Here is a 27,690-nt window from a genome sequence, read left to right as displayed (position 1 = left end):
TATTTCATATACATTTTGGATACTTATTTTTTTTTCCTCAGCTTGTGTTACTTTAAATTTAATTAGTTTTTTTAAAATTTATGGTCTTTTTATATTATTAACATATAATGTATTATCTGTTTCAGGGGTACAGGTCTGTGAGTCATCAGTCTTACACTATACACAGGGTTCACCACAGCACATACCCTCCCCAGTGTCCATCACCCACCCACCCCATACCTCACCCCCTCCACCCCAGCAAGCCTTAGTTTGCTTCCTGAGATTAAGGGTCTCTTATGGTTTGTCTGTGTCTTTTAGGTAACTCTTGAACCCATCACCATGGCCATTGCCCTCATCCAGGTCTCCTTTACCTCGCATTTAGACCACAGAAACACTGCCCTAATTTACTCTGTGTCCCCACTCTCTCTAGGTCATTCTTGTCATGGCAGCCTAAGAGGTCTTTACAAAATCCATCAGATCATGTTCCTTTCTTAACCTTCAGGGTGGAGTTCCAGATCCTTAATGGCTTATAGGAAACCCTATGGCCTACCCCTGCCTACTCCACTGAGAACCTTTTTTTTTTTTTTAAGATTTCATTTATTTATTTGACAGACAGAGATCACAAGCAGGCAGAGAGGCAGGCAGAGAAAGAGAGGAGGAAACAGGCTCCCTGCTGAGCAGAGAGCCCAATATGGGGCTCAATCCCAGGACCCTGAGATCATGACCTGAGCTGAAGGCAGAGGCTTTAACCCACTGAGCCACCCAGGCGCCCCTCCACTGAGAACCTTTATCGCCCCTAGACTCCTAGCTCTCTTTACTCCAACCATGCTGTATTTCTTTCAGTTCCTCAGACATCCATGTTACTTCCCACTGCTGGGCCTTTGGACACGCTGTCCTCCTGCCCTCCATATGCTCCTCCTCTTTCCATTGACCTAACTCCTGTTCTTCCTTCAGGGTTTAACTTAAAGGACACTTTCTCGGGAAAACTTCCTTGACTTTCTAGAATACGCTGTTAATCTGCCCTGTGCCCCAGAGCACTCTGCCCTTTTTTTCGCAGTTGAGTTTATTCACAATTATTTATTTAATGTGTGTCTTCACCACCAGAATGCATGTTCCATGGAGAATTAAAGTACCCACACCACCTATAGCTGTATCTCTAGTGCCTTGCTAATGCCCAGCACCCAATCAAGTCTCAGTAAACAGTTGCTGACCAGTGACTGAAACACAGTTCTTCCTAGTTAAGGATTCAGTTCCAGTGTGCAGATATAACCTAAACACCAATAGTCCATGATATTTGTGCTTTCCTTTAAGCCCTTTGACCCTTATTTTTCATTTTACACATCTTTTTATGTGTATACTAGACTTCTCGCTTCCCCTTTTTCCTCTTCCCAGCGGTGTGTCACAAATTGATGTATTTTTATTGGGTGAGGCCCAGGCAGTCTCCCTGTTTATAACTCTGGCCTTTCTGTGAGCAAACACACAAAGTGAACTTTGGTTTATCTCCTATCATAATGTAGCTCCTAATTGCTGGCAGGGAGGCTGTATTCCATGGCCCACGTGACCAGTGGGGCATGACCAGAAAGGAGCGTGGGGAAGAGTGGACCAAAGGACCCAGCTAGAGGCTGCGCAGCTGGAATCCCTGCCTCCCTAAAGGCACAGAGTAAAACAAGTGAGCACAAGGAGTATGGTTCTGAGGTAAGCAAGGACACGACAATGACACTATTGGGCTTAGCTTTGTGGTCACTGCTCCTCCATCCAGGGCTGACGTTCTGGGCCTCCCAGATCAGTCAGAACTGCAACAATGGCAGCTACGAGATCAGCGTCCTGATGATGAACAACTCAGCCTTCCCAGAGTCCTTGGATAACTTGAGACAAGTTGTGGATGAGGGAGTGGAAATAGTGAAACAGCGTCTGCTTACTGCTGGTAAGAACATGGTAAAAGAGCCCACCTCCTTCCTGTTACCACCTCTGGGGTCAAAGGGTTGCTTAGCAAAGACCTTCCATTTGCCTGATCACCCACTCTCCTCTAAGGCTGGCCCCGCAGCCCCTTTCTGTTTCAAGGCAGTAGGTTCTCAGAGAGAAGGATTTAGGTCCTACCTCATTGTGCTCCATCTTAATTCACCCTGCTCTTGGAATGGCCCCAACCCAGGGAACTGAAGATGTTCACAGCAGTGAACTGCCCCAGACAAAACTCGATTGATAGCTCAGTTTCAGGAGGGCATTGTGTTCCTTTCTGCAGCTGCTCAGAGGCAGTATTTGATCTGGACCTGAGACTTTACTGGCTTACAGTCAAGAAGCTGAATTAAGAGATTTAAATTCGTACAGGCACAGACTCTTTTTCTGGGGGTTTTAATCAATCTGTTCACTCTTACTTCTCTGTTGGCTGTTATTATAAGACAGAATCAAATTTGCAACCAAATTCAGAGGTGCAGTTCTTTATTGTCTAGTAGTTATTAAAATAAACTTTATAACGTCAGATAAAATATATAAAGGGAAAAATCATGCCTGATCATTTTCAGCCACCTGGATATTTCATTTCCAGTGTCTGTTAATATATGCCTCTAAGTTTCTTGTTTTTAAGAACATGGTTGGGATCACTATGGTATAGAAACAATCTTCTATCTTTCTGATTTTATGTCACATTATTCTGCAAGTGACTTTCCTAAAGCTGCGTAATCTTCATGTGAATCTTCATCACATCATGTGAGTGGATATAGAATATGCCTTGGAGTCGACCTTCCCAAACCATCTGATTATTCCCTACTATATGATTTCCTATTGTTTTTAAATTTTCATGATTATTTTAAAATAATATAACACACACACACATAGATCTATATATATTTTTTTTCTATTCTTGAGACTAGATTGCCAAAAGTATAATTACTGAGTCAATGACTAGATCTTACATCTTAATGTTTATTTGTAGTTCTAAAGAGGGTATGTCTTCATTTCCTCCATTTAAAATTCTATGGTAATCAGCTCTTTTCTAGTGCCCAAGCTGCATGGTTTCATTACCTTGTGGTAATGTCATGTGGCTAGCAAAATGTATATGTTATATGTTATTTGGTACCTCTGCCAATGACTTTACATAGTATCTAGAAGGTATTTAAGCCCTCGTGCTATACATTTCTGTTTCTAGACTGGACATGTGTGTTCTGAGTTGTCATAAGTAAGATTTGAATAAGCACTAAAAATGCAATAAAATTCTATGGTAATAAAAGCAAGAGGTATCATACATCACATATGTGTGATAACTTTTTGCTGTGCAATATACATTTCTTTGACTTGCCCGAGACCAATTCCAATATAGATAGATGGATCTGATCTAGACCTGTAATGGAACTATAAGATCATTTAATTAAAGCCCCTTATTTACCAAAACTGTGGCATCATGTAAGGAGTATTTGATCTGAAATCTGAGAACATGGATTAGAGTCACTGTCCTAGAGTTTTTTCGCTTTGTGACCCTGGACGAGCAATTTCCCTTTGTCTCGCTGAGCCTTGGTTTCTTTCTTTATTGAGTACCTGTTGTGTCTTAGGTAAGATATATAATCTCTTTAGTCATCACAGTTCTGTAAGATTGGCATTATCGGCACAGTTTCACAGTGGAGGTTTAATAACTTTGCTGAAGTCATACAGGTTGCCTATTGGAAATGAGATTCCAACCCATATCTGTCTGGTTCCAAAGAGCATATCGTATTGCCACCGTAAGATCGTTAGCCATCAAGAACTAACTTTCCATTAAAATAAGGCAGTGGAACACTGTGGTTAGAAGCAGAGATTTGGAATCGGATCTTGGTTCATATTCCAGCTTTTTACCCAACTGTTTATCACCAGCGACCTGGAGCAAATTAAGTTTTCTGAACCTCAGTCCCCTTATTGCTTAAAATCACAATAAAGGGTAGTTGGCTATGGCATGAATTAAATGAGGAAATTCGTATAAAGTACCTAATACACAGATTGAAACATACTAAGAACTCAGAGAGTAGCAGTTGTTTCATTGTTGTCACTGTTGTTTTGGTTGAGGACATTAATGTTGTGTCATTGCTATCGTGTTGCTGCTACTGTTACTTGAACAAGTTACCAGGATATAAAATATACAGTGTAGTGTAGTGTTAAGATCTGATCTCTGGACTCATATAACCTGAATTGAATTCCTGATCTATCTATCACTAGTAATTATAAACACTTTATTGGGTTGTTTATTCTAAGTTCCACTCATCTCCTTTACCAAATAGAATTAGACATGGTGAGGTGGTTGATTAAACAAGAGGAGAATTTGGGGGGTATAAACAACGATGCCCAGATTTTTACACATGGTGATGCATTTTGTTAGATGGGTGTTCATGCATAGGAAACTCAAGAAGTGCAGGTTGTGATAGAAAGATAGATTCATGGTCTAAACACACTGAGCATTACTATTTGGGGGAAATTCTAAGTCACTACACTTAAAGAGCCAAATTGCAGAAAATTAAGAATTCAAATGTGGGTGATGTCCAAATGGAAGAAAACAATATTTTTTCCTAGTACTTAGGAAACTCCTGTAGGTTTTGAAGAATAGATAGGGTTTGGTGGAAAACATGAAAAAAAGAGATTCCTTCAACTTAAGGACATCAGCCCCTCAAGGATCTGTGTTCCATGACTAAGCACACTTCATTCATACCTGCCAACTGGTCTCATGTGCTGAGGGGTCCCTTTCCTAGACTCCAGCACCTATATTCAGATTCACTTTGGTCCAACCCCATCCTCAAAGCCCTAGGTAGGGAGGAAGGGTTCTCTGTATTCTATAGCATTCCACTCATCTTCCCAGGACAGAGGTATCCTGGTGGGGTGGAGGTGCAGGCAGGATAAAGATGAGGAGCAGCACTTGGGGGAACTGTTTATTTTAAGTTAAGCTTTGATTTGAAGTCATTACATTGTCTGAAAATTTTTCAGTGTTTTGAGAAATCAGTTGGGATTTGGGAAGATAAAAGGGAAGAGATCTTCATTTTCCCCTACACGATTAAAAAACAAAAGCAGAAGCAGTTCACATAACCTTAAAATTTTTGAGAGCAGCATACAACATATGTTCTACAGAAATGGCTCTCAGATTTTTTTGGTCTTAAGACCTCTTTACACTCTTCAAAATAATTGCAGGCTCTGTAGAGTTCTGTATATATAGTTACATTTACCAACATTTACTATATTGGAAATTAAGACTGAGAAATGTTTTAAATGTTTGCTTATTGGTTAATTTAAAATAATTACAAACACCTTATCTGTTCACATAAATAAAATTTACTAACGAAAACCTCTATTTCTCAAGCCAAAAAATAAAAATGGGTAAGAAAAATGGTATCAATTTACATTTTTGTACATCTTTAATGTCAGGCTTCATACAAAATGGCTGGATTCTCATATCTGCTTCTACATTTAATCTGTTGGGATAATACAGTTAATATCATGTAGACTTTCAAAAGTACTGTCTGCTCATGAGAGAAGAGCGGAAAAAACAAAGATGTCTTAATTTACTTAGGCTAGCTTTGACCTTCTAGCCCTCCTGAAAGACTCTCGAGGTACCTCTCGGGTCCGTGGCCCAAACATTGTGAACTACCATTCTACAATATGTCTGATTCTAGAATCAGACAGTCCTAGGTTCGAAACCCCAGCTGTGTAACCCTAAGCAAGACAATCTACCTCTCTAGACCTCCGTTTTCTCATTTTTAAATTAGGAAGATAAAATATTAACTAAACTCCTAGGATTTAGGGGAGGCTTAAGGATTGAAATAATGCATGCAAAAATCCAGAGCCCAATGCTAGGCATATATTAACAGAGATTGCCCCGTTCTGTTCTATCTATAAATGGATGAGGAACTGGGGCCCTAGAGATGAAGTCACTTGCCTGAGGTCACACTCAATAGATGTTGGCACCCCTTCGTCTAGATCCTGTGCAGGATTTATACTTGGGTTTTGCTGTGCCCGTGTGCCAGGGGCTGCCTGGACCACTGGATTTTGAATTGGGTCATCTTCAGTGCCCCTCCTGGTGGCAGGAGGGAGCAGAGCCCTCACGGGGGAAGCGGAGGAAGAGCTATCTTAGACGTTAACAGCTGTGGGTGTGGCCATCTTCCCAAGCCCTGTTTATGTTGTGTGACTCTGTGCTGGCCTCCACTCCACCCCCTGACTCTCCTGCTGCTTTCTAAGACCATCTCTGGTACCATTTTCCCCTGGTCCCAACATGCACTCTCTTTTTCTTCTGGGCCCCCCACAGCCTCACTCGTCCTATCCTCCCGGCTTCATATACCCTGTAGTCTCCCTATTGCCATGAGAATTAAATAACAAAAAGGGTACAAAGCGTTCTGTCTTGTGGCGGACACAGGGCCACATTCAGGTGTGAATTGCTGCTATATCCATGGCTGGCCCCACCTCTTTTTATTTTCTCTGACTGGTCTTCTTGCGTGGACCTCTTCTAGTTGACTAGACCTACTGCCGACTCTTATTCAGATCTCTTACTGAACAAAGTATCAGGTAAGTGTTCTTGAATCAACCCTCCTTCCCCCAAAAAGGCAAGAGGTAAAATGCCCCCTAGTTGACAGACACATCTCTGAGGCAGCGGAAGAGTGCGAAGACTGTTTCATTCTCAGTCTTGAAAAACACTGTTATTTGGATGTTCAGAAGAACAACAGCCTTTTCTGTTGTTGATGTGTTTTACTCTTGTGGAGGTATCAAAATTATTATGTTTGACAGTTATGGTTTTAATCCCATTTTATGTACGAAGGCACCAAGTTAGAGAAATTCAGATGGCTTGTGCAAGAACACACAGAAAGTCATGCATCCTTCATCCAGCAGTGTGACGAGCGACTGAGGTTTCCAGACTTTCTGTGTAAACGCTTGGCCAAATGAAGGATGCCACTGCTTAGGAATCACACATCTGTCCTGAATATTTTTTTTATTTGGAGGAAACGAAATGGAAGAGACAGACCTTGATCATATGGTTGTGCTGTCTTTTTATTTCCTTCCAAGAGAGAATATCTAGCAATCTAGCAATGAGGGATATCATCCTCAGTGCGCTTGCCCTTATCTGAAGATGACCCATTATCCAAAGACCCTAGACCCTGATGGACACATTTCACTTTGGCTTTGGGGGCTGACCACAGAGGCACCAGTGTTCCCATTGGCAGCAAACAGAATCAGCACTTTGGGAACATGAAAGAAGAGATATCAGACTGTCTGTATCTTTGCTGTCCTAAAACTCTGCAGATGTGTAGAAGAAACTTGCTGGGATTACAAGCGTGAAAAGAAGAGAGTCATGAACAGAATGAAAATGTCATCAAACCGGATTGTGGGATGGTTGCACAAATATACACACTTACTAAAAATCATCAAACTATACACTTTAAACGGGTGATTTTTATGGAGGGTAAATTTTACCTCAATAGGGCTGTTGAGAGAGACAGACAGACAGAAATGAGACAGGAAAGAAGTGACAGGAAGTAATATAAAATATATTCTTAAATATAATATTCTTAGGCCCCCAAGAGGAATATCCATTTTTTCCCAGGATCAGCTGGTAAAAAAGTAAACCTCATGGCTACAAACTATGGAAAAATAACACATTTTCTCTTTTCCCTCATTTCTGGAAACAGGCATAAATGTGACTGTGAATGCTACCTTCATCTATTCGGATAGTGTGATTTATAAGTCAAATGACTGCCGGAGTAGCACCTGTGAAGGCCTTGACTTACTCAGGGAAATTTCTGTAAGTAAAGACTTGTAGGTAGAGCTCACACCTCTCGGCACAGCAAAGTCACAGTGTGGAACTTGAGCACTTGTCCATTAGCCTCTTGTATGTCACCTCTAGTCGCATAGCTGAGTGTTTTGGAGAAAGGGTAATCTGACTTCGGCCCCATATGTTTCCCAAGTGATAAGGGCCTTCTGGGAATCCAGGAAAGTGGGGGGAACTTTCTATGTTCTATTTGTGCACTTTCAATATTGCGGAGGGGAATTCTTTTGTTTTAAGTTGTCTTCAAAACATTTTAAAATTTTAAATGTTGGCATTAAATGGTTTTCTTTTGTATCCCTCAGGAAGTGCCTGAGGTATTTCAAAGTCCTACACCAGAGATCTCTGTTTCAAGTTGTCACCCTAGATGGGGCCACAGGTTAATGGCTTCAGGGCTGAATCTGAAACGGGAATTTCAAAGTAGTAACAGTAATGTTAAAGGGTAGAAATAGAAAGGGAGAGCTTCTTGCCTAATTCCTCCTCCCAGCTCCCAATCCCAGCCAGGGCTTTCTGGAGTGAAAGGATATTCCAAGTTCTCGAAAGCCAAGTAGGTGTGCAAGCCGCCTTTTTACCACAGAAACCCAAGACAAGGCTCTCCTAGAAGCAGAATTCTAGGCATAGAACCACACAAAAGTTTAATCAGTAGCATGACCCTGACCAGACCGGTCGGCTCATGTCAGGAAGAGACTCTGACGACAGCAGTCATTCTCAGTCTTGAGAGGGCAGGGAGTGAGGAAGGGGAGTTTACAAACTCCACGTTATGATGCTAAGAGTTGTGTCCTCCATTCCTCTATCTCTATGGACAGAGGTGTATCCTGGTTTCCTAAAGCCAGGGATGGCATGTTCCTAATCATGTTCCTTTTGAGAAATAGTACGAGACGCCGTCTATAATCACCCGGCTGGTCACCTTGCACTTCGTTCTCTTTAGCCCTGTTTTGTAGCTCTCCTTAAAACTGCAACTTGCCCTCTTCCCCCAAAGCGCCTGCAAGTCTAGTCTGCCCACAATCTGGCCCACAGACACTGCTCACGTTACAGTCAGTCCTTCTCCCCCACTCTGCGTTCTCCTTTTGACGAAGAATCCAAGTTCACCTCCAACAAAATCTCCTTCCTTCCACCCACAGCATCGTCACTTCCTCAGACTTCTCTACCCCTTAGCGCCCCTTGCCCACCTCGAGGCACCGTGTGTTGCTTCTTTCTTGACAGGCTCACTTTCAAATTCTCTGGGGCCCTTTTCCCTTACCATTTCCTTCCTATCCATTTATTCATTGTTTTCATTTTATTTTTAATTTTTTTAAAGCTTCTATTTATTTTTTTGAGAGAGAGAGAGAGAGAAGGTAGTGGGGGGTGGGGAGGGAGAAGCAGACTCCCCACTGAGCAGGAAGCCCGATGCTGGACTTGATCCCAGGACCCCCAGGATCATGACCTGAGCCAAAGGCAGGTGCTTAACTAACTGAGCCACCCAGGCGCCCCCATTGTTTTCATTTTAGAGATTCATTTTTCTTTTTTCTTTTTTTTTTTTTTTCTACAGAAAAACAAACGAATGGGCTGTGTCCTCATGGGGCCCTCATGTACATACTCCACCTTCCAGATGTAGTAAGTAATTTGGTTGGTTGTTGCTTTAATGCCACCGTAAGTTGAAGTCAGGCCATGATACCGATTTAAGTGATTTATCAAATGGCAGCTGGTCTAGGCAGCGCTGTGAGGGGTGTTGGGGCCCTTGCGTTTTTCTACTTCTCTGTAGTAAAATACTTATCCAGGCAACTTGACCTCTGCTTACCGTGGGGTGAATGACCAAATCTGTTCAGGTCCAGTTACTAACATCTGAGCCTGAGAGCCAACATGGGACAGGTAAAATATTAGAGTCCTGCAGGGGACAGAGAAGACCATGAACTTGGATAATCTAAGGAGTTTAATAAAGGGGCATCTTCGCTAAGGTGTGAGCACAGCGTATGGAAACACAGGAAGAATGCTGTCCCGGAGCATTAGCAGGGGTCTGTTCTCCTCCTGAGGCCAGAGGAATAGCCAAGTAGTGAGGTACTGATTTCACAGCACTGAGGATTATATACTTAATACATGAAGGCACCTTGCCCAGCGCCCTTGTCAGCTTCGCAGAAAAAGCTGCCAATATATTAATACCACGATAAAAATATTTCTCTGTCTTTGGGAAAATCGCCCTCATCCTTTCCTTTCATTTCACTCAGTGTAATTCTCATCAGCACAAAACATTTTGTTCTTCCCCAAATCAAAATACTTCTCCCATGCCTTTCTTTCATCTGTTCAGTCTTCCCCTGAATCAAGGATCACCTTTGTCTACACAGAGAAAATTACGCTGCCCTTGCAATAGATTCTGGAAAAGGTAAAACTAAATTTCTGAAATTTCTGTCGTGAAATCTGCTTCTCACATGTCCTCACAGCTGGACAAACACACTCAGGTGTTCAGACCCCCCACGTGCCACAGAAAACCACAGAAGCCCTTTCTCAGCTCATCTTCTAAACCGAAATACAGGCAAATTCAGGCTCTTACTCTTCCTTGCACTCATTCCCAATTGTTGTCTTATCCGACCACTTACGGATATGCCGTGAATGTGCTCGGAAGGAAAGGAGCAGCAGGAAAATTGATTCACTGTTTGTGAGGCTCTCCCATATGCAAAAAAGCATTTCGGTTTTGTCGGAGTAGAGAGCAGTAAGTAAAACACAGCCCCTGCCCAGTGAAATAGAGAAGGCAACGAGAGCCCTGGGGACCAGTACAAGGCAGAGTATAACACACTCCACCAAAGAAACGCAGGCTGCTCTGGGGTGGACAGAAGGAAAGAGCCTCCACTGGTTGGAAGAGTGAAGCTCAAGAGAGAAAAAAGGACTTCGTGCAGGAAATGGTGTATGAGTTGAGAGTTGAAGAATGGGTGAAATGTTAATGGGTCGAAATGAGCGGTTAAGCATCCCATCCAGGCAGAGGGAGAAGTGCGTATAAGAGCAAAGAAGCAGAGAAGTGTAGAAATTTCATGAAAGTCTGTATTAACTGGAGTGCAAGAGATGAGCAGAGGAATAATAAGAAACATGAAGTAGAGAAAACCGGAAACATGAAGTAGGGCTGTATTTGGGAGGTCATGAGTTCCAGGTGAGGAGGGGGGTATATTTAATTAGATTTGCATCAGAAACAATTAAGATTGTGCAGGGAAGTGCCGTAAGTGGCAGCTCAACTTTGGGACGAATAGGGACCCACAGTGCACAGGAAAGACCAGAGCCCACAGGAGTACAGATGGGAAAGTCATGAGGAGAGGAGGAGGGCAGAACTAGCATGAAAGCAGTTGACATGGAAAGAAAGGGAGGTCTTTAAAGGTATTTAAGGGTAGAATCAATAGCATTTGACAACTGGATGTTGGAATGAGGGATGGAAAACAGACCAAAAAACACTAAGAGAAATAGGGAAATAAGATAAAAAGCAGTTTTGAGAAATAAAAATAAAAGGTCCATTGGACTGTGAACATGGGGAGTCTGAGATACAAGCAGGACACCTAGGGAAACCCTTCAGTGCAGGGCTCAAGATGGAAAGGGGGATATTGCTTTGCTTCCTTTATCAAGTGTGCATTGAGGGCCTACATAGGACCCCAAAGGACTGGAGATATGGAGGTGAACAAGCCAGCCATGATCATTGCCTTCATGGAGCTTGCAGTCTAGTGGAAGAGACAGATATTAAACACATACCCACTTCAGGTATCAGTGAAACGTCCTTGTGGATAAAGAGATATTTAATCCAGAACCCAATGGGTGAGTAAGAACCACAAGAAGATCCATGTATTAAACAGGGAAGGAAAATTGTAAAGTCGTCAGGAGATGTGTTTCTCAGAGTAGTCCGTAGAAGAGCCAGAAGTGAGGCAATGCATGGAGGGAGAAATATGGAGGACATCTTTTGGGCTTTAGAACATCTGTGGTAGTTGTGGTGGCCATCTTCTGGTTCCTTAGCCCTACTCCTCTACAAAGGTATATGTCCCAGCCTAGATGTTATGACAACTCATTTTAGAATAAACTGAAGTAACCAAGCCACCATGTATACATGAAAATACCCAGAGGTTCTTAAAACATAATACATGCTTGATAAATACTGTTTTAAAATCTACCTGTGTGGGAGGGATACCTCTTTAAGGGAGAAAGCTGCTTGAAGACTCTATTTTATTCTTACCATTTATTACCAGTCACAGGCTGAAACAGGTTAGGAATCGTATTTTTGCTGCTTACGTTAATCCTGACATTGGTTTCTTTCTCACCTTTTGGCATAGCCTTGACACAAATTTGACCTATCCCATGATTTCAGCTGGGAGTTTTGGCTTGTCATGTGACTACAAAGAGACTTTAACCAGGCTGATGTCTCCAGCTAGGAAGCTGTTGTACTTCTTGGTTAACTTTTGGAAGGCCAATCATTTGCCATTCAAAGATTCTTCCTGGAGCACCGCGTATGTTTTCAAGAATGGCACCGAGACTGAGGACTGTTTCTGGTAAGCAAGACCTTTAATATGCTTCTGGCCCTTGCTGTGGAGAGAAGCCACAAAATCCTGGCTAGTTATTATCAGACGCTCCTTCCGTCTATAAAAGCACTGGGAATGGACACCAGCCCACTTTTTTACACACATGAAAGCTAAGGGGTCAAAGGAAACCATAAATATAATCAGCATGTATGGTATTTGCAACACTGCTTTTCCAAGTACATTCACATTACATTTGTGGACTCCCTACAGTAAATCCTCTAGAGAAAAGAGAACAAGTACTATGACCTCCATTTTGCACATAAGGGCCATGAAAACCAGTGGCTACTGCTTTCACATTACGGTCCAAGATACAATACCAGAGAATATGCATCTGCCAATACCTACCACTGGTTAGAAATAGTTTTCCCACAGTTTTTCAGAGGACCGAGTGGGGCAGAAGGAGAATGGGACATTGGGCACCATGGCTAAAAGAAAATTACTAGATTCACACAGCTCCAGCAGAGGTGGCAGGAAGAATCTTCTGGTTGGATTACTGTAGCACCACCAAGCTGCTGCTTAGCTCCACACTCTCTCTCCACCCAAGTATGCAAAAGACTAAGGGTACCACTGGGAGCACACATCTAGGGAATGGCAAGAACCAACCCTAAGGCCTTGTCCTAGAAACTTTGTGGTGAACTTAGAACCCAGGAAAGTCCATTTCCCTGGGAGGATAAAAGATTTCTATCAACTCTGAATTTTCATACTATAGACTCAATAGTTTTCAACTTGTCTGTGATAATGGGGTTTATAGAGCAGAGCGGCCTTCCTCCTGCACATAGCAGGAAGCCATTATAAGGGACCTGCCAGATATCTACCATTTGTATAGGTACATGAAGATTCCTTAAAACTTCTCCTATACTTTTACTAAACTAGATGTCCGCAATCCAGACCATTGATACCATGTTGTATATCATCTATTGTGTTGATAGTGAATGAATTGTAGATGAACAAGTTCCAGGAGAGATCTGTAAACCATGAGCAAACAACATTGGAGGCCGTGAAGAAACTAAGCTGGTTTCTTAGAGTTTGTCTTTTATCTGCTCTAGGTACCTCAATGCACTAGAGGCTGGAGTGTCTTATTTTTCTCAGGAACTCAGCTTCAAGGAAATGCTGAGGGGAAATGATCAGTTTCAGGATACCTTAACGAACGAGAACCGGAAAAGCAATGGTAAGGAGACATGGAGATAATTTTTTGCCAACTTATTCCTCACAACTACCGCAGTTTTATGAGTGGTTTTGACAGATCTACCACCACAGTGCTGCCGTCATTACCTCCATACATTTTGTTCACTTGAGGAGATCTTGAGTTGCATGCAACTCCACCATACTGTTCCTCCTGTTGATTAAAAGCTTATCCTGTGAGAGAAAGGAGGAAGGTAATTAAATATAATGTGAAAGTAATAATGAAAGCCTAGCCTTTATAAGCCAAAATGATATCGTGACCCACCATCGATAAACTGCTTTTTAAGTTGACCTCAGTGCCATCTGTTACTGGATTTGTGACTAATCCTCACATATTCTGAACCCTGGTCCCATGATGACCATGATGACCATGATGACCATGATGACCATGACCATGATGATATCTGGCCTCAATTAAAATTATAAGGTTAGCAGATCATCTCACTTTCCACTGTCCCTGTACTTACAGGCCCAGGGATCTCCCAGTTACAGGTCAAGTATGGGATAAAATCATCCTTACTAAGTTTCGAGGTGATTTGTTTCACTTTCCAAGAATTATCTTTACAAATAAGAATATATCAGGAGCAAAGAATCAATTGTGGACCTTTCCTACAAGGGAAGGTGCTTGCTTGGCAGGAATTCCTAGTATGACTCAAATCATCATCTGCTGTCATTATTAAGCTTTTGCCATATTGAGAATCTTCCATGTACAACAACAGCAACAACAACAATAAAGAAAATCCCATGTACAAAACATTGCCAAGATGTGGGGGGGGGAAAGAAGCATAAATGCCCCTTAAAAGAAGTATTCATGTCCCTAACGTGTTTAAATTCAACTGAACAACATAGCATATAAAAAGATCCAGTGGGCGCATGGGTGGCTCAGTTGGTTAAGCCACAGCCTTAGCTCAGGTCATGATCCCAGAGTCCCAGGATCAAGTCCCTCATCCAGCTCCTAGCTCTGTGGGACCTTCTCCCCTCTCATGCTCTCTCTCTCTCTCTCTCTCTCTCAAATAAATAAATAATAAATAAATAAATAAATAAAATCTTTTTTAAAATTAAAAAAAAAATAAAAAGATGCAATGAAGTGTCCCCCAACTCCTCTTTCTCATAGTCACACATTCGGGAAATCTGGTGGCAAAGAGTGGTAAAACTCACTCTCTCTTTCAAATAAATAAATAAATAAAATCTTTAAAAAAATAAAAAGATCCAATGAAGTGTCCCCCAACTCCTCTTTGTCATAGTCACACATTCAGGAAATCTGGTGGCAAAGAGTAGTAAAGCTCACAGAATCAAATTGGACTCTCACACTGAATCCCTAAGACTGAGTTCTGAGTTAAGGGGGCGCCTGCGTGGCTCAGTGGTTTAAGCCGCTGCCTTCGGCTCAGGTCATGATCTCAGGGTCCTGGGATCAAGCCCCACATCGGGCTCTCTGCTCAGCAGGGAGCCTGCTTCCCTCTCACTCTCTCTGCCTGCCTCTCTGCCTACTTGTGATCTCTCTCTGTCAAATAAATAAATAAAATCTTAAAAAAAAAAAAAAAAAAAGACTGAGTTCTGAGTTAAGAAGCTATAAACGGGCACCTGGGTGGTTCAGTCAGTTAAGCATCTGCCTTCGGCTCAGGTCATGATCCCAGAATCCTGGGATTGAGCCCCGTGTCGGGCTTCCTGCTCAGCGGGGAAGCCTGCTTCTCCCTCTCCATCTCCCCCTGCTTGTGTCCCCTCTCTCACTGTCTCTCTCTCTCTGTCAAATAAATAAATAAATAATATCTTTAAAAAAGAAGGAAAAAAAAGCAGCAGCAGCAGCTATAAACAAAGCCCAAAGAAAGTTGCTTAGGAGCACTACGTAAATTCTCTCATTCACTCAACTGTATCTTTTTCACAGGTGCTGAGGTACACTTCACTTATCAATGAAATAGTTTTCGTAACTAGTCCAACCTGGTAAAATGGAATAAACACTGAACCAGATTCATAAACTTGAAAATTAGAGCTCTGCCATCGACTCATTTTTAACCCTCTGACATCTTGGCTTCCAGTCTCCTTAAATCAATAAAATTAAGGGAAAGGACCAGAGGATTCTCTTTAAGATCCTTTACAGCTCTACTCTGACTCTACTCCTGTAAACAAAACAAAACAAAAATCGGAAGACAGAGTAATTGAAGAATTGATATTAATCTTAAAACATAAATGTGTCATGGACATAGTGGGTTCAGATTCAGGTAACTGGTTCCCACCTTTTTGTATATAGACCATTGTGTATTTCCCTCCTTGTCTTGTTCTCTCTCCTCCAGTGATTGTTATGTGTGGTTCACCAAGCATCATTGGCAACCTCACGGGGGACCGGGCAGTGGCTGAAGACATTGTCATTATTCTAGTGGATCTATTCAAGTAGGTACAATATGGGAAAGAACTCTACTCTTTTCAGAAAGACTCCCAGGATTTCCAGAAGATGCATTCTCTTTTCTCTTGCTTCTTACAGAATCGCATGGGGTTCAGTATGATAATATTTTAATCAATGTTGTATTTTTTCAACACACCGTCATTTTGATTTAATTAACTGTAGCCTTAGCAGACATCTATACCTTTGACATCACTATCATGTCTAAAACAGAAGTGTAATGACCCATTAAATGACCATAAATGGACATGTGGATGTCCATTCATCTACATGGACCGTGGTCTCCATCCTGATTGTAAGGTATTTTTCCAGGCAGTGATAAATCAACTAATAACCCAGTAGCATTAATTTTGAGAATGTGGACCATATCTCTGCTTTCTATTGCTATAATGACCTTTGATCCTAGATGATTTTTCCTTTGCCACCTTTGGTAAGAAGAAAGTTCTGGTTAAATGAGTTTGCTGTTGGGGCTCCTGGGTGACTCAGTTGGTTAAGCGACTGCCTTAGGCTCAGGTCATGATCCTGGGGTTCTGGGATCAAGCCCCACATCAGGCTCCCTGCTCAGCCTGGAGCCTGCTTCTCCCTCTCCCTCTGCCTGCCACTCTGTCTACTTGTACATACTCTCTCTCTCTCTGTCAAATAAAGAAATAAAACCTTCAAAAAAAAAAAAATGAGTTTGCTTTTTTGCCCTCTGTGGTACAGCCACAGTGGTGATTTTATCCTCTGTAATTCTCTGGAACTAAGGAGAGAAAATTCTGGAGAATACAAACCCCTTCCTTTTTTCGTTTGTTCATTCCTTCCTTCATTTTCTTTCTTTTTTCTTTCTTTCATTCTTCCTTTCCTTATATTTCAATTTTTATTTTTTTAATTAGAGTATAATTAACAGTGTTATATTTTACCACTCATCTTCTAATATAGTTGGAGAGCCCACAAACCATGCCAAGATAGTGTCTGAGTCAGAGTAAGCTTATAGAAGTTGTCTCTGGTGCACCTGTGCCCCTTGCCCCATTAACTAGATCGTATGACCTCACTTATCTGACCACATCATTAATCATTACCTGTCTGTACTCAGACTGGATACTGTTACTGCACTGATATCTCCCATATTTGCCTAGTCATCTCAGCCACACTATATGTACTTGTCTCAGTGTTAAGAGGAATGAAGCATAGGAACTGCAGGCCTATTTGATTACTAGTTGTTGATGAAGATAATGTAATCAATCAACTTCAGCTGCAAAATACAGGAAAGAGGGCAAAGTTATTGATATTTCATTCCTACAGTCACATTGACAGCTTTTTTCAATAGTTGCTTTGCCCTCTGGAAGGAGTCCTTGATGGAGCCAGGTTGGTGTAATCTTACTTTCAGCAAATCCTCAACCAGCTGCCAAAGTGTTGGCATCCCTTTGTCACTGTTCTCAAAGGACACCTGGCTATTTTGGGGGGGAGCTCGTGAGATTTATTTGAAAGTTGACATTAACTGGGTTTCGAGTTCAAATTCTCACACTTCAGTTCATTTGACTCTTTTTTTTCTTTTTTCTGGACAATTGATTAATTTCTTTTATTTCTTGGGTTTCCCAAAATCACACCGCAGTTAAACAATATTTTTTTAAACTGTCCATCTGGAGTTCATTTGACTCTTGGGTATTACTTAGAATCTTGAGATTAAAACTTCTCTTTTGTAAAACGAGAATAACAAGACCCACTTCATAGGAGGGCTTTTAGGATTAGACGTGATAATATGAGCAGAATATTCGACCTAGTCCTCAAGGCATAGATGTATTCACCTATTTGCATAGTAAATGATGGTTATCCTAGTTATAGAAGTTCAAACATGTCAGATTCTTGCATATTAAAACACTCAAATGATTTGGAAGTTTAGAATTGCAGCACAGTCTTAGACGGTATTGACGGTACACAGTGGGCCAACTATTGTCTAGGATTGGGGATACACAACCAATACACTAACGTCAAAGAGCTTACAGCATTAGGGAAAATGTTTAGTGTTTTCATACTCATGTTTCACCATAAATTTAATTCATAAAATTTCTCTGTATCCTATCCCAGCATATCTAAAGTATTATGAGCACATAAAGCAAAGTTTCCACCTATAAACTAAAAGTCAGTAAGCCTTGAGAGCAAGCTCACATGTCCAGAGCCCAAAAAACCTCCCTCGAAGAAGTCTCTGTGTTCGGATCTTCCTTCCCACTTTGGGTTTGAAGCAAGTACAGCCCTCTGTCCCAGTCTAGCACATCATACATGAGTAACCCTATCTGGGGAAGTAGACAGTTGTCCAGGATACCAGAAAAAAAAAATGTTTTCAACTATTTCAAGGCTGATGCTATAGTTTGTGGGAGTTGTAGAAGCTCCGTATGACTTTTGGAGGAACCTACTTTTCATAAGGAACTTGTGCTTTTCATTACAGTAACCATTACTTCATGGAAAATGTTACAGCCCCCGACTATATGAAAAATGTCCTTGTCCTGACATTACCTCCTGGGAATTTCACCTCCATTAGCTCTTTCTCCAGGGGTTTATCACAGGTGAGTTTTATGAGTACTACTCTTTTCTTTGTCAAGGGTAAGATATTATTCTCCTATGTAAGACCCAAATTCTAAAGTAGCAATTTTTTTTTTTTTTTTTTTTTTACTCCCATTCACTCAATAAATTTTAACTCAGATCAACTATGTGCAAGATTACTGATATTAAAGCTCTTACTATAGGTCACTGGGCTGGGGTCCGGACCAACACAACAATTATAACAAGTGTTACATCAGAATGGAAGGGACACTGTGGGAAGACAGGAAGAAATCCTGCTAATTGAAGGAGGGTAGAAACTAAACAGTGTTTTAAAAAAAAAAAAAAAAAATGACGTTCTTTACACCCTAAAGCAACTTTCTGCTGTCAGGGATGTCAAAATTATACCTTTAGAGATAGGTATTCCTAGGTTAAGACATTGTCCCCTATTATAATTAAGCTGACCATTGTGTGAATTTGTCCAGCAGAGTCTTAGCATCTCATCTGGTGTAGCATTTATCCTAGAAAAAAGAACCTCTAACTGGACATTAAATCCGGGCCACCTTGTTCTAATGCAGGAGCCCCTGACCCTAATACCGCCTGGGGCCTTGCCAGTCACTGCACCTTTAATGTGAACAAATTTGTCAGATATATTCTGCCCTCGGTGTCAGTTGAGAGCACGTTTGGACTGGAAAGAGAAAGGAAGAGAAAGAGATATTGAGGACATCAACAACCTTGGGATGGCAAGCCACAGGCCAGGCCCAAAAAGCTGTAGGGGAGGTTGGGTACCTTGGGGAGTCTCACAGTTTTTTCCTGGACTGGCAGTTCTAAACCCTCTGTTTTACAACCCTGCCAAAACTAGGAGCTGAAACCACTTTTGGGGTTGGGTCTTAACTGGATTCTTTCGGTTTCATGAAAAGATGATTTCAGCAAAAGACATTGAAACCAATGAGAGGCATTTTCTTTTTTTTTCTTTTTATATTTCTAACAAATATACTTCTGAGTGTAATATTCCGATATCTCTTGCCCAACCGCTAGGCTCTGGCAAAAGTGTCATTCTTCACAGGTGGGTGGGCGGTCTAAAATGCCCAAGCTGACAGAATTTACTTGGTCTCAGGGGGCATAAGACTTTTAATCCCCAGCCCAACTCTATGATAACCACCATGCAACTGTCGAGAACTGTCTTCAAAGCAAGTTCAGTGATATTATCCAGTCAACTCCCTTCCTGCCCCATACAGGGTGCTGAAGGGCAAAAGTTGTTTTTACTGTTGTTCTCTTTTACTTTTTGTGAAAACATTACACTACGACCAAACATTTTTTCTATATAAAATCTCACAAGAATTATGACAATGCTTCATGCTGTTCTTCCTCATTAAAATGAAAGATTTCGGGATCATGGGAAGAAAATACAATTTCTTTTAGTTACTTCCCTAAAGACAGTGTTCCAGTTTTATTGATTGCCAAGGAAAGGCAGAATTTTGACACAGAGCTAATAAAAGAGCCCTGGCTCAAGGACATAGTTTCCAAAAGACTTCTTTAATGTCACCCCGACCATTCCCCTAATATCCATTTACCTTTCCAGTTACTCTGCTGACCCCAAGAATGTTTTGCTCCAGGCTCAAGACCAGAATCTCTTTTTGGGAACTGATTTTCAGATTTTTCTTTCTCATTCAGGCAAAAAATAACTTTGCTCTTGCCTACTTGAACGGAATCTTGCTATTTGGACACGTGCTGAAGACATATCTTGAAAATGGAGAAGCTATTACCACCCCCAAATTTGCTCAGGCTTTCAGGAACCTCACTTTTGAAGGTACTGGTCTCCTAAGAGCAGACAACAAAAGCAACAAAACTAAACTAACACTTTCTGCAGAAAGCTGAAGAAATTCAGGCTTTATGGATGGACTTTGGGAAGCAAAGAGGAGAGTTGGCCATAGATAGATCGACAGCTAACTCTTTGAATTTACTTGGACACAAACGCCATTGCATACATTTGAGGGTTGCTATTATTGATATCTAGACCCCAGTTTATGCTTCAGGATATCAGAATCTTTCAATACTAAAGAAAGAACATATGACCTGGACTTTGTACTTATGAACAAACTCATCACAAGTCATCTTGGACAGTGATGTCCTGACTGTGCTTAGAGACTAGCAAGAAGAGAAATCTCTGCAGTTTGATTTTGGTCCTTCCATATCTCCTTTCTATCCTTTAGGGATCTGGGACCCTATATTACCCTCAAACTACCCAAACCTCTCATAACAGTATTACCCCAGAGTTCCCAACACATATTCCTGAGTGTGAAGTTTGCTTCCTGTAATTTTAATTTGCCTTTCCCTAATTGCTATTGAATAGTGATATCAAGCACCTGTTCATGTGCTTATAGGCCATTTGTGTATGTTCTTTAGAAAATATCTCTTCAAGACTTTGCAGCTTTTTTACTTGTTGACTTGTTTGGCTTTTGTCTGGGTGTGAATAGCTAATCAGATATATGATTTGCAAATATTTTCTCCTATTTTGTGAGTTGCCTTTTTACCCTGTTGATAATGTCTTCCTGCACAAAGTTTTTAAATCTTCGCAAAGTCCAATTTGGCTATTTTTTCATTGGTTGCTTGTGCCTTTAGTATCATATCCAGGAAATCAGTGCCAAATCCAGTGTCAAAAAGCTTTTGTTCTGTGTTTTCTTCTAAGAGTTTTATACTTGTAGGTTTACAATTAGGTCATAGATGCATTTTGAGCTATATGGATATCCAATTTTTCCAGCACCATTTGTTAAAGATTCTCTTTTCTCCCAGTGAATGGTCTTGTCACTCTTAGTGAAAATCATCTGACCATATATAAGGGTTGATTTCTGGACATCCTCTCCTATTCCATTTGTATACACATCTGACTTTATGCCAGTACCATACTGTTTTGATTACTGTAGCTTTGTAGCAAGTTCTGAAATTAAGAAGTTAGTCCTTCAGCTTTGTTCTTCTTTTTCCAGATTGTCTTGGCTATTCAGGGTCTTTTGAGATTCCAGATGAATTTTAAGATGGCTTTTCTTGTTTCTGCAAAGAAAAAAATCATTATTTGACAAGGATTGTATTAAATCTATAGACTGCTTTGGGTAATACAGATTTCTTAATGATATTGTCTTCCAACAAAATGGAGCAAAATGGAAACATGGAGGTTTCCATTTATTTTTATCTTCTCCAATTTTCTGCAGAAATACTTTATAGGTTTTTTGTTTTTTGTTTTTTGTTTTTTTGTACAAAGTCTAGTTTGTCTGATATTAGCATATGAATATACTACTCTTTGTAGGTCACTCTCTTTCAGTTACTATTTGCATAAAATATCCTTTTCCATCCTTTCTCTTTCATCCTATTTGTGATTTTTGAATCTAAAATGCATCTCATAGATATTATATAAAATTTCTTTTTAAGATATTGCCTAGTCTCTATCCTTGATTGGAGAATTTAATCTATTTTATATTTAAAGTAATTACTGATAGTGGAGATTTACTTTTATCATTTTGCTCTTTGTTGTCTGTTGTCTTAGATTTTCTGCATTATTGTCTTCTTTTGTGTGTAGTTGATTTATTTTGTAGTGGAATGTTTGAATTCCTGTCTTATTGTGTTGTTTATACTCTTCAACCATTTTCTTTGTAGTACTGTGTAGTACTATGGATACTATAGTTAACACCCTAAGGTTATTACATTCTAATTTGACTTTATACCAGTTTAACTTCAATAATATCCAAAACCTCGACTCCTTTAATACTTCCATACCCACCTCCTTCAGACGTTGATGCAAATTGATGCAAAATTACATCTTTATACGTGTGTGTCCAAAAATACAAACTCATGGTGTTTTAAACACTGGTCTCTTAAATTATATCAAAAAAGTAGAATTACAAACCAAAGTTACAATAGTGGCAGTTTTTAGAATAGTTTTTAAAAACATATTCATCTCTTAAATCATGTAGAAAGCAAAAAGTGGAATTAAAGACTATTGTTGTATTAGTGCTAGATGTTATAACAGCCCCTGTATCTGCCTTTACTGAGATCTTTATTTCCTCATATGGCTTCAAGTTATTGTCCAGTGTTCTTTCACTTCAACCTATAGGACAACCTTTAACATTTCTCCCAGGGCAAGTTCTGGTGGTTACAAACTCAGCTTTTGTTTATCTCAGAATGTCTTATTTTCCCCCTCATTTTTGACAGACAGATTCTTTGGATAAAGAATTCTTGGATGAAAGTGTTTGTTTCATTCATCAAATTTGAGAATTTTTGGCCATTATTTCTTGAGATATTCTCTTTACCCCTTTCTCTCTTCTTCTTCTTCTGCGGCTGCTGCTGCTGCTGCTGCTGCTGCTTCTCCTTCTCCGTCTCCGTCTCCGTCTCCGTCTCCTTCTCCTTCTCCTTCTCCTTCTCCTTCTCCTTCTCCTTCTCCTTCTCCTTCTTCTTCTTCTTCTTCTTCTTCTTCTTCTTCTTCTTCTTCTTCTTCGACTTCCACAGTGTATATGGTGTTCTGCTTGATGGTGTTACACGGGCTCTGTTCACTTTGCTTTTTTTTCTCTTCCTCAGATTTGATCATTTCCATTGTCCTATCTTTAAGTTCACTAATTCTTTCTTCTACCTGCTCAGATCTGCCTTTGAATCTCCCTAGTGAGTTTTTCATTTCAACTGTTGTATTTTTCAGTTCTAGAATTTCCTCTGGGTTTCCTTTTTAGGTTTTCCCTCTCTTTATTGATATTTCCCTTTTGTTCATACGTCATTTTCCTGACTTTGAGCTTTTCCTGACTTTGAACTTTCCTGTTCTTTGAGCCTCTTTAAGACAGCTGTTTTAAAGCCTGTGTCCATTAGATCCACCGTCAGGTCTTTTTCGGGGATAGTTTCTCTTGGTTTATTCCTTTTTCTTTTGATTGGGCAACACTTTCCTGTTTCTTTGTCTCCCTTGTGATACTTTTGTTGACAACTAGATATTTGAATTCTAATAATTTGATTCTAATAATCCTAGATATCACATGGTAAATGGAGAATTTTTACTGGTTTAGTATATATTCTTAGCAAAAACTTTTCACTAATAAGTAGATTTAATTCACTGATTATATTTTCATCCTAACTGCAATGCAAAAATGTTCTCTTCTAACTAAATACTAAATAGCATGTCTCTTAAAAATATCCATCAGAGATCTCAGGGCCAAGAGCCAATGAATGTTCCTTCTGATTAGCTCATTAACATAGTTTTTCAGTAAAATAGAGCAATCTGAACCTATTGTATACACTGTGTAAGGATCTGACTCGTTTTTCAGTCAAAAAGTCAAAGAATAACTCCAGCTTTTTCTGATTTTGCCCTAGGGCATGCAGGTCCTGTGACTTTGGATGACTCTGGGGATATTGACAACACTATGGTGCTTCTGTATACTTCTGTGGAAACCAACAAAGTATGTCTGACTTCTTATCAGGAACTTGGGGTGAAGTGACTAAGTGAAGAAGGATAACTACAAGGCGAGTGATAGCAAAGGAATTAGAGAAGTTGTGTTTAAAATCTGCAAGTTATTTATTTCAGTCACAATTATGACCTACTTAGGACTGTATCCTTTAAATATTTTGACCCATACCTTATTTAGAATCTCTACACTCTATTGGCTATATAAAATACCCACCCAGAATACAATGGTATAAAGACCAGACTATTGATGGGATACCAACGAGAGGATCTGTGCTCTCCTAAGAATTGTTTATTCATTTCCACAGCTAAAAATTTCAATGAAACATTCTATTCTCTCCATCTGAACTCATGAAAATCATTAATTTTGCATCGTTCTGACACATATAAACAGTCCTATGATATCATGCTCTTATTCACATTATCTCTTTTCTCCTCACCTACATATAGGTTCTTTAAAGAAAGGGAGTGGGTCTTACTTCTCTATGCCTCCAGTGCTAGGTTTCTTATATGCCATATAGTTGATGATGATCAACTTTTAATTTGAAAATAGAACACCTGTCTTTATGTCACCCAAAGCATGAAAGTCCCTGTTCTGCCAACCAAATGGTCAATAGAAAGTTTTTTTTTAAGACATCATGTCCTGACATAACTAGGAATCTAAGAGAAAAAATTATTCATTTTTTCATGTGATTTTCTGATGTCATCATTATCACATCTTTAAGTCATATATTTAGTGTGTATATTGATCCACTTTCTAAAAAAATATCTGTAATGGAAAATGTGGAAAGCTAGAGGGAAGATGTCAAGATTGAGAGAGTTAAACCAGAAATTTGGGGGAATGTTTCAGAAAAGTACTCCGTAGTTTTCAGTTACTATAAAAACCTTGAATTTAATGCTCTATTTCACATACACTTCATGGGAATATCTTAAAATAAAGTCTCATGAATGCTCCCATTATTATAGTAACTATAAAGAGAACTATACTCCTCTTTAAGTTATTTATGTCTGGGATGATGCTCTTGGAGGAAGCAAATGCATGTAGAAAGATCCCACATCAGCCTCATAATTGCTCCTCAATACGAAAAATGTTCTGTGCACTCATTCTGTCTGAAGGAAAATCTAGCTGAATTTTTCAATGAAGGCAAATGTAGTTGAATTTTTCGATAATTTAATGTCATCAATTGTGTTGTATTATATGTATATATATAGGGGAATATGTATATATTATATGTATATATATATAATTATATGTATATTATTGTATTATATGTATATATATATAGGGGATTCATTCTCAAAACACAGGGATATGAATAAGTTATTCTATATCCAGAGGATGTCTCAATAGAGATCAATGTACTGCCCCCTAATATTAGGATATTTACTACACTCAGTATATGCAGTTATAGATCATGCTCTCAAGTTAAAAGTGTATTTCTAAAGATGGAAAACTTTTATCCAGGAAGTTTTGAGGGAATGGTGTTGAATTTAGAAAGATGGTCATTATATACAGCAGTAATAAAAGGATGTGTTAATATATCCCATCAGGAGATTGCTGAAAAAGAAAACTTTTATCTCAGAAACCTAATTAGTATCATGTACAAGATAGCACATTAGAGCAAAAGGATAGAAGAGATTTGAAAATTACGTGATTGACAAATTTAAATGTGAATTATTTCAAAGCCTCTTGATATGCGAAAATGGGTAAGGAATGGATTTTAGCTGTAGTGCATTTTCTCAAGATATTATTTTCAGTAGCAACTTAATATTGTGAAAAACGTTGGTACTTCACTTATCTTGCGACTTGGAGCTAACTATTTAATTTCTTTTGGTCTCTATTTAAACTTTTTTGTAATATGAGAGACTTGAACTAGTTCTCTAAAGACCCAAAGAATCCATGTTGGGTGGGAGTTACTGGTATGAGCATAAAGTAGCATATGATCGTAAAGAAACAAAAATAATTGACCCACCTGAAGCTTAACTCTACTTTCATGCTGTGAACTAATAAATGGTTGCTAACTAGCTAGCTCCTGGCTGCTAGACATTACTTTGTTTCACTGAGAATTGTTACTATGAAATTCAAGTGTCATAGGGCAGGACCGTCTCATCAGAAGCTGTTCTAAAATGTCTTTTTCTGCTCATCCTTCTTCTTTTTCATGCCCTGACACAGTACAGGGTTCTCTTGAGCTATGACACCCATATAAATAAGACTACCTCAGTGGCTAACAACCCCATGTTCATCTGGATGAACCACAAACTTCCTAGTGATCTCCCAGGCCAGGGTAAGATATCCTTTAGTGAATTTTCTTTCTATGAAGTTGCTTTTCAGGTAAGGTAAGTACATTCAATGGTTTATGCAATTAGCACACGTTTTTATGTTTTCATTTGTTTTGTTTGTTGTCTGAATTAGATTTGCCAAGTTTGTAAAATGTGGACTTTACTTCCCTGCCTAATGAATGATATTACCGTTCTGATTAAACACTGAAAATATCCCTAATCTAATTTACTTAATACCTCTTTTTTTAATTTATTTTTTATTTTTTTATAAACATATAATGTATTTTTATCCCCAGGGGTACAGGTCTGTGAATCGCCAGGTTTACACACTTAACAGCACTCATCATAGCACATACCCTCCCCAATGTCCATAACCCCACCCCCTCTCCCGATCCCCCTCCCTCCAGCAACTCTGTTTGTTTTGTGAGATTAAGAGTCACTTATGGTTTGTCTCCCCCCCGATCCCATCTTATTTCATTTATTCTTCTCCTACCCCCCTAACCCCCATGTTGCATCTCAACTTCCTCTATCAGGGAGATCATATGATAGTTGCCTTTCTCCAATTGACTTATTTCACTAAGCATGATACCCTCTAGTTCCATCCACGTCATCTCAAATGGCAAGATTTCATTTCTTTTGATGGCTGCATAGTATTCCATTGTGTATATATACCACCTCTTCTTTATCCATTCATCTGTTGATGGACATCTAGGTTCTTTCCATAGTTTGGCTATTGTAGACATTGCTGCTATAAACATTCGGGTGCACGTGCCCCTTCGGATCACTGCGTTTGTATCTTTAGGGTAAATACCCAGTAGTGCAATTGCTGGGTCATAGGGTAGTTCTATTTTCAACTTTTTGAGGAACCTCCATGCTGTTTTCCAGAGTGGTTGCACCAGCTTGCATTCCCACCAACAGTGTAGGAGGGTTCCCCTTTCTCCGCATCCTTACCAGCATCTATCATTTCCTGACTTGTTCATTTTAGCCATTCAGACTGGTGTGAGGTGGTATCTCATTGTGGTTTTGATTTGTATCTCCCTGATGCCGAGTGATGTGGAGCACTTTTTCATGTGTCTGTTGGCCATCTGCATGTCTTCTTTGCAGAAATGTCTGTTCATGTCTTCTGCCCATTTCTTGATTAGATTATTTGTTCTTTGGGTGTTGAGTTTGCTAAGTTCTTTATAGATTTTGGACACTAGCCCTTTATCTGATATGTCATTTGCAAATATCTTCTCCCATTCTGTCAGTTGTCTTTTGGTTTTGTTAACTGTTTCCTTTGCTGTGCAAAAGCTTTTGATCTTGATGAAATCCCAATGGTTGATTTTTTGCCCTTGCTTCCCTTGCCTATGGCGATGTTCCTAGGAAGATGTTGCTGCAGCTGAGGTTGAAGAGGTTGCTGCCTGTGTTCTCCTCAAGTATTTTGATGGATTTCTTTCTCACATTGAGATCCTTCATCCATTTTGAGTCTATTTTTGTGTGTGCTATAAGGAAATGTCCAATTTCATTTTTCTGCATGTGGCTTTCCAATTTTCCCAACACTATTTATTGAAGAGGCTGTCTTTTTTCCATTGGACATTCTTTCCTGCTTTGTGAAAGATTAGTTGACCATAGAGATGAGGGTCTGTTTCTG

At 39.8% G+C, this 27,690-nt stretch overlaps 2 protein-coding genes across 2 annotated transcripts in view; both read left to right on the top strand.

Annotated features, from left to right (window-relative positions):
- The window catches only part of LOC123947594 (histone H4), a 76,064-nt gene extending 68,347 nt beyond the window's left edge, over nucleotides 1-7,717 (top strand). Inside the window, exons 5-6 of the mRNA XM_046013946.1 lie at nucleotides 1,514-1,674; nucleotides 7,605-7,717. The gene's annotated coding sequence lies outside the window, so the exon portion shown is untranslated. The remainder of the gene's footprint in view (nucleotides 1-1,513; nucleotides 1,675-7,604) is intronic.
- Nucleotides 1,663-27,690, top strand: part of GUCY2C (guanylate cyclase 2C) — a 77,341-nt gene continuing 51,313 nt past the window's right edge. The window contains exons 1-10 of the mRNA XM_046013944.1: nucleotides 1,663-1,903; nucleotides 7,605-7,717; nucleotides 9,267-9,331; nucleotides 12,013-12,228; nucleotides 13,305-13,426; nucleotides 15,729-15,825; nucleotides 18,258-18,375; nucleotides 20,024-20,159; nucleotides 23,690-23,775; nucleotides 25,954-26,065. Of these exons, the coding sequence (XP_045869900.1) occupies nucleotides 1,693-1,903; nucleotides 7,605-7,717; nucleotides 9,267-9,331; nucleotides 12,013-12,228; nucleotides 13,305-13,426; nucleotides 15,729-15,825; nucleotides 18,258-18,375; nucleotides 20,024-20,159; nucleotides 23,690-23,775; nucleotides 25,954-26,065 (1,276 nt within the window). The 5' untranslated portion in view covers nucleotides 1,663-1,692. The remainder of the gene's footprint in view (nucleotides 1,904-7,604; nucleotides 7,718-9,266; nucleotides 9,332-12,012; nucleotides 12,229-13,304; nucleotides 13,427-15,728; nucleotides 15,826-18,257; nucleotides 18,376-20,023; nucleotides 20,160-23,689; nucleotides 23,776-25,953; nucleotides 26,066-27,690) is intronic.

The sequence above is a fragment of the Meles meles genome, chromosome 7 (genome assembly GCF_922984935.1).
Source record: "Meles meles chromosome 7, mMelMel3.1 paternal haplotype, whole genome shotgun sequence".
Classification (NCBI taxonomy): domain Eukaryota; kingdom Metazoa; phylum Chordata; class Mammalia; order Carnivora; family Mustelidae; genus Meles; species Meles meles.
The sequence above is the reverse complement of the archived record's forward strand: the minus strand, read 5'-3'. Positions and strand labels throughout refer to the sequence as shown.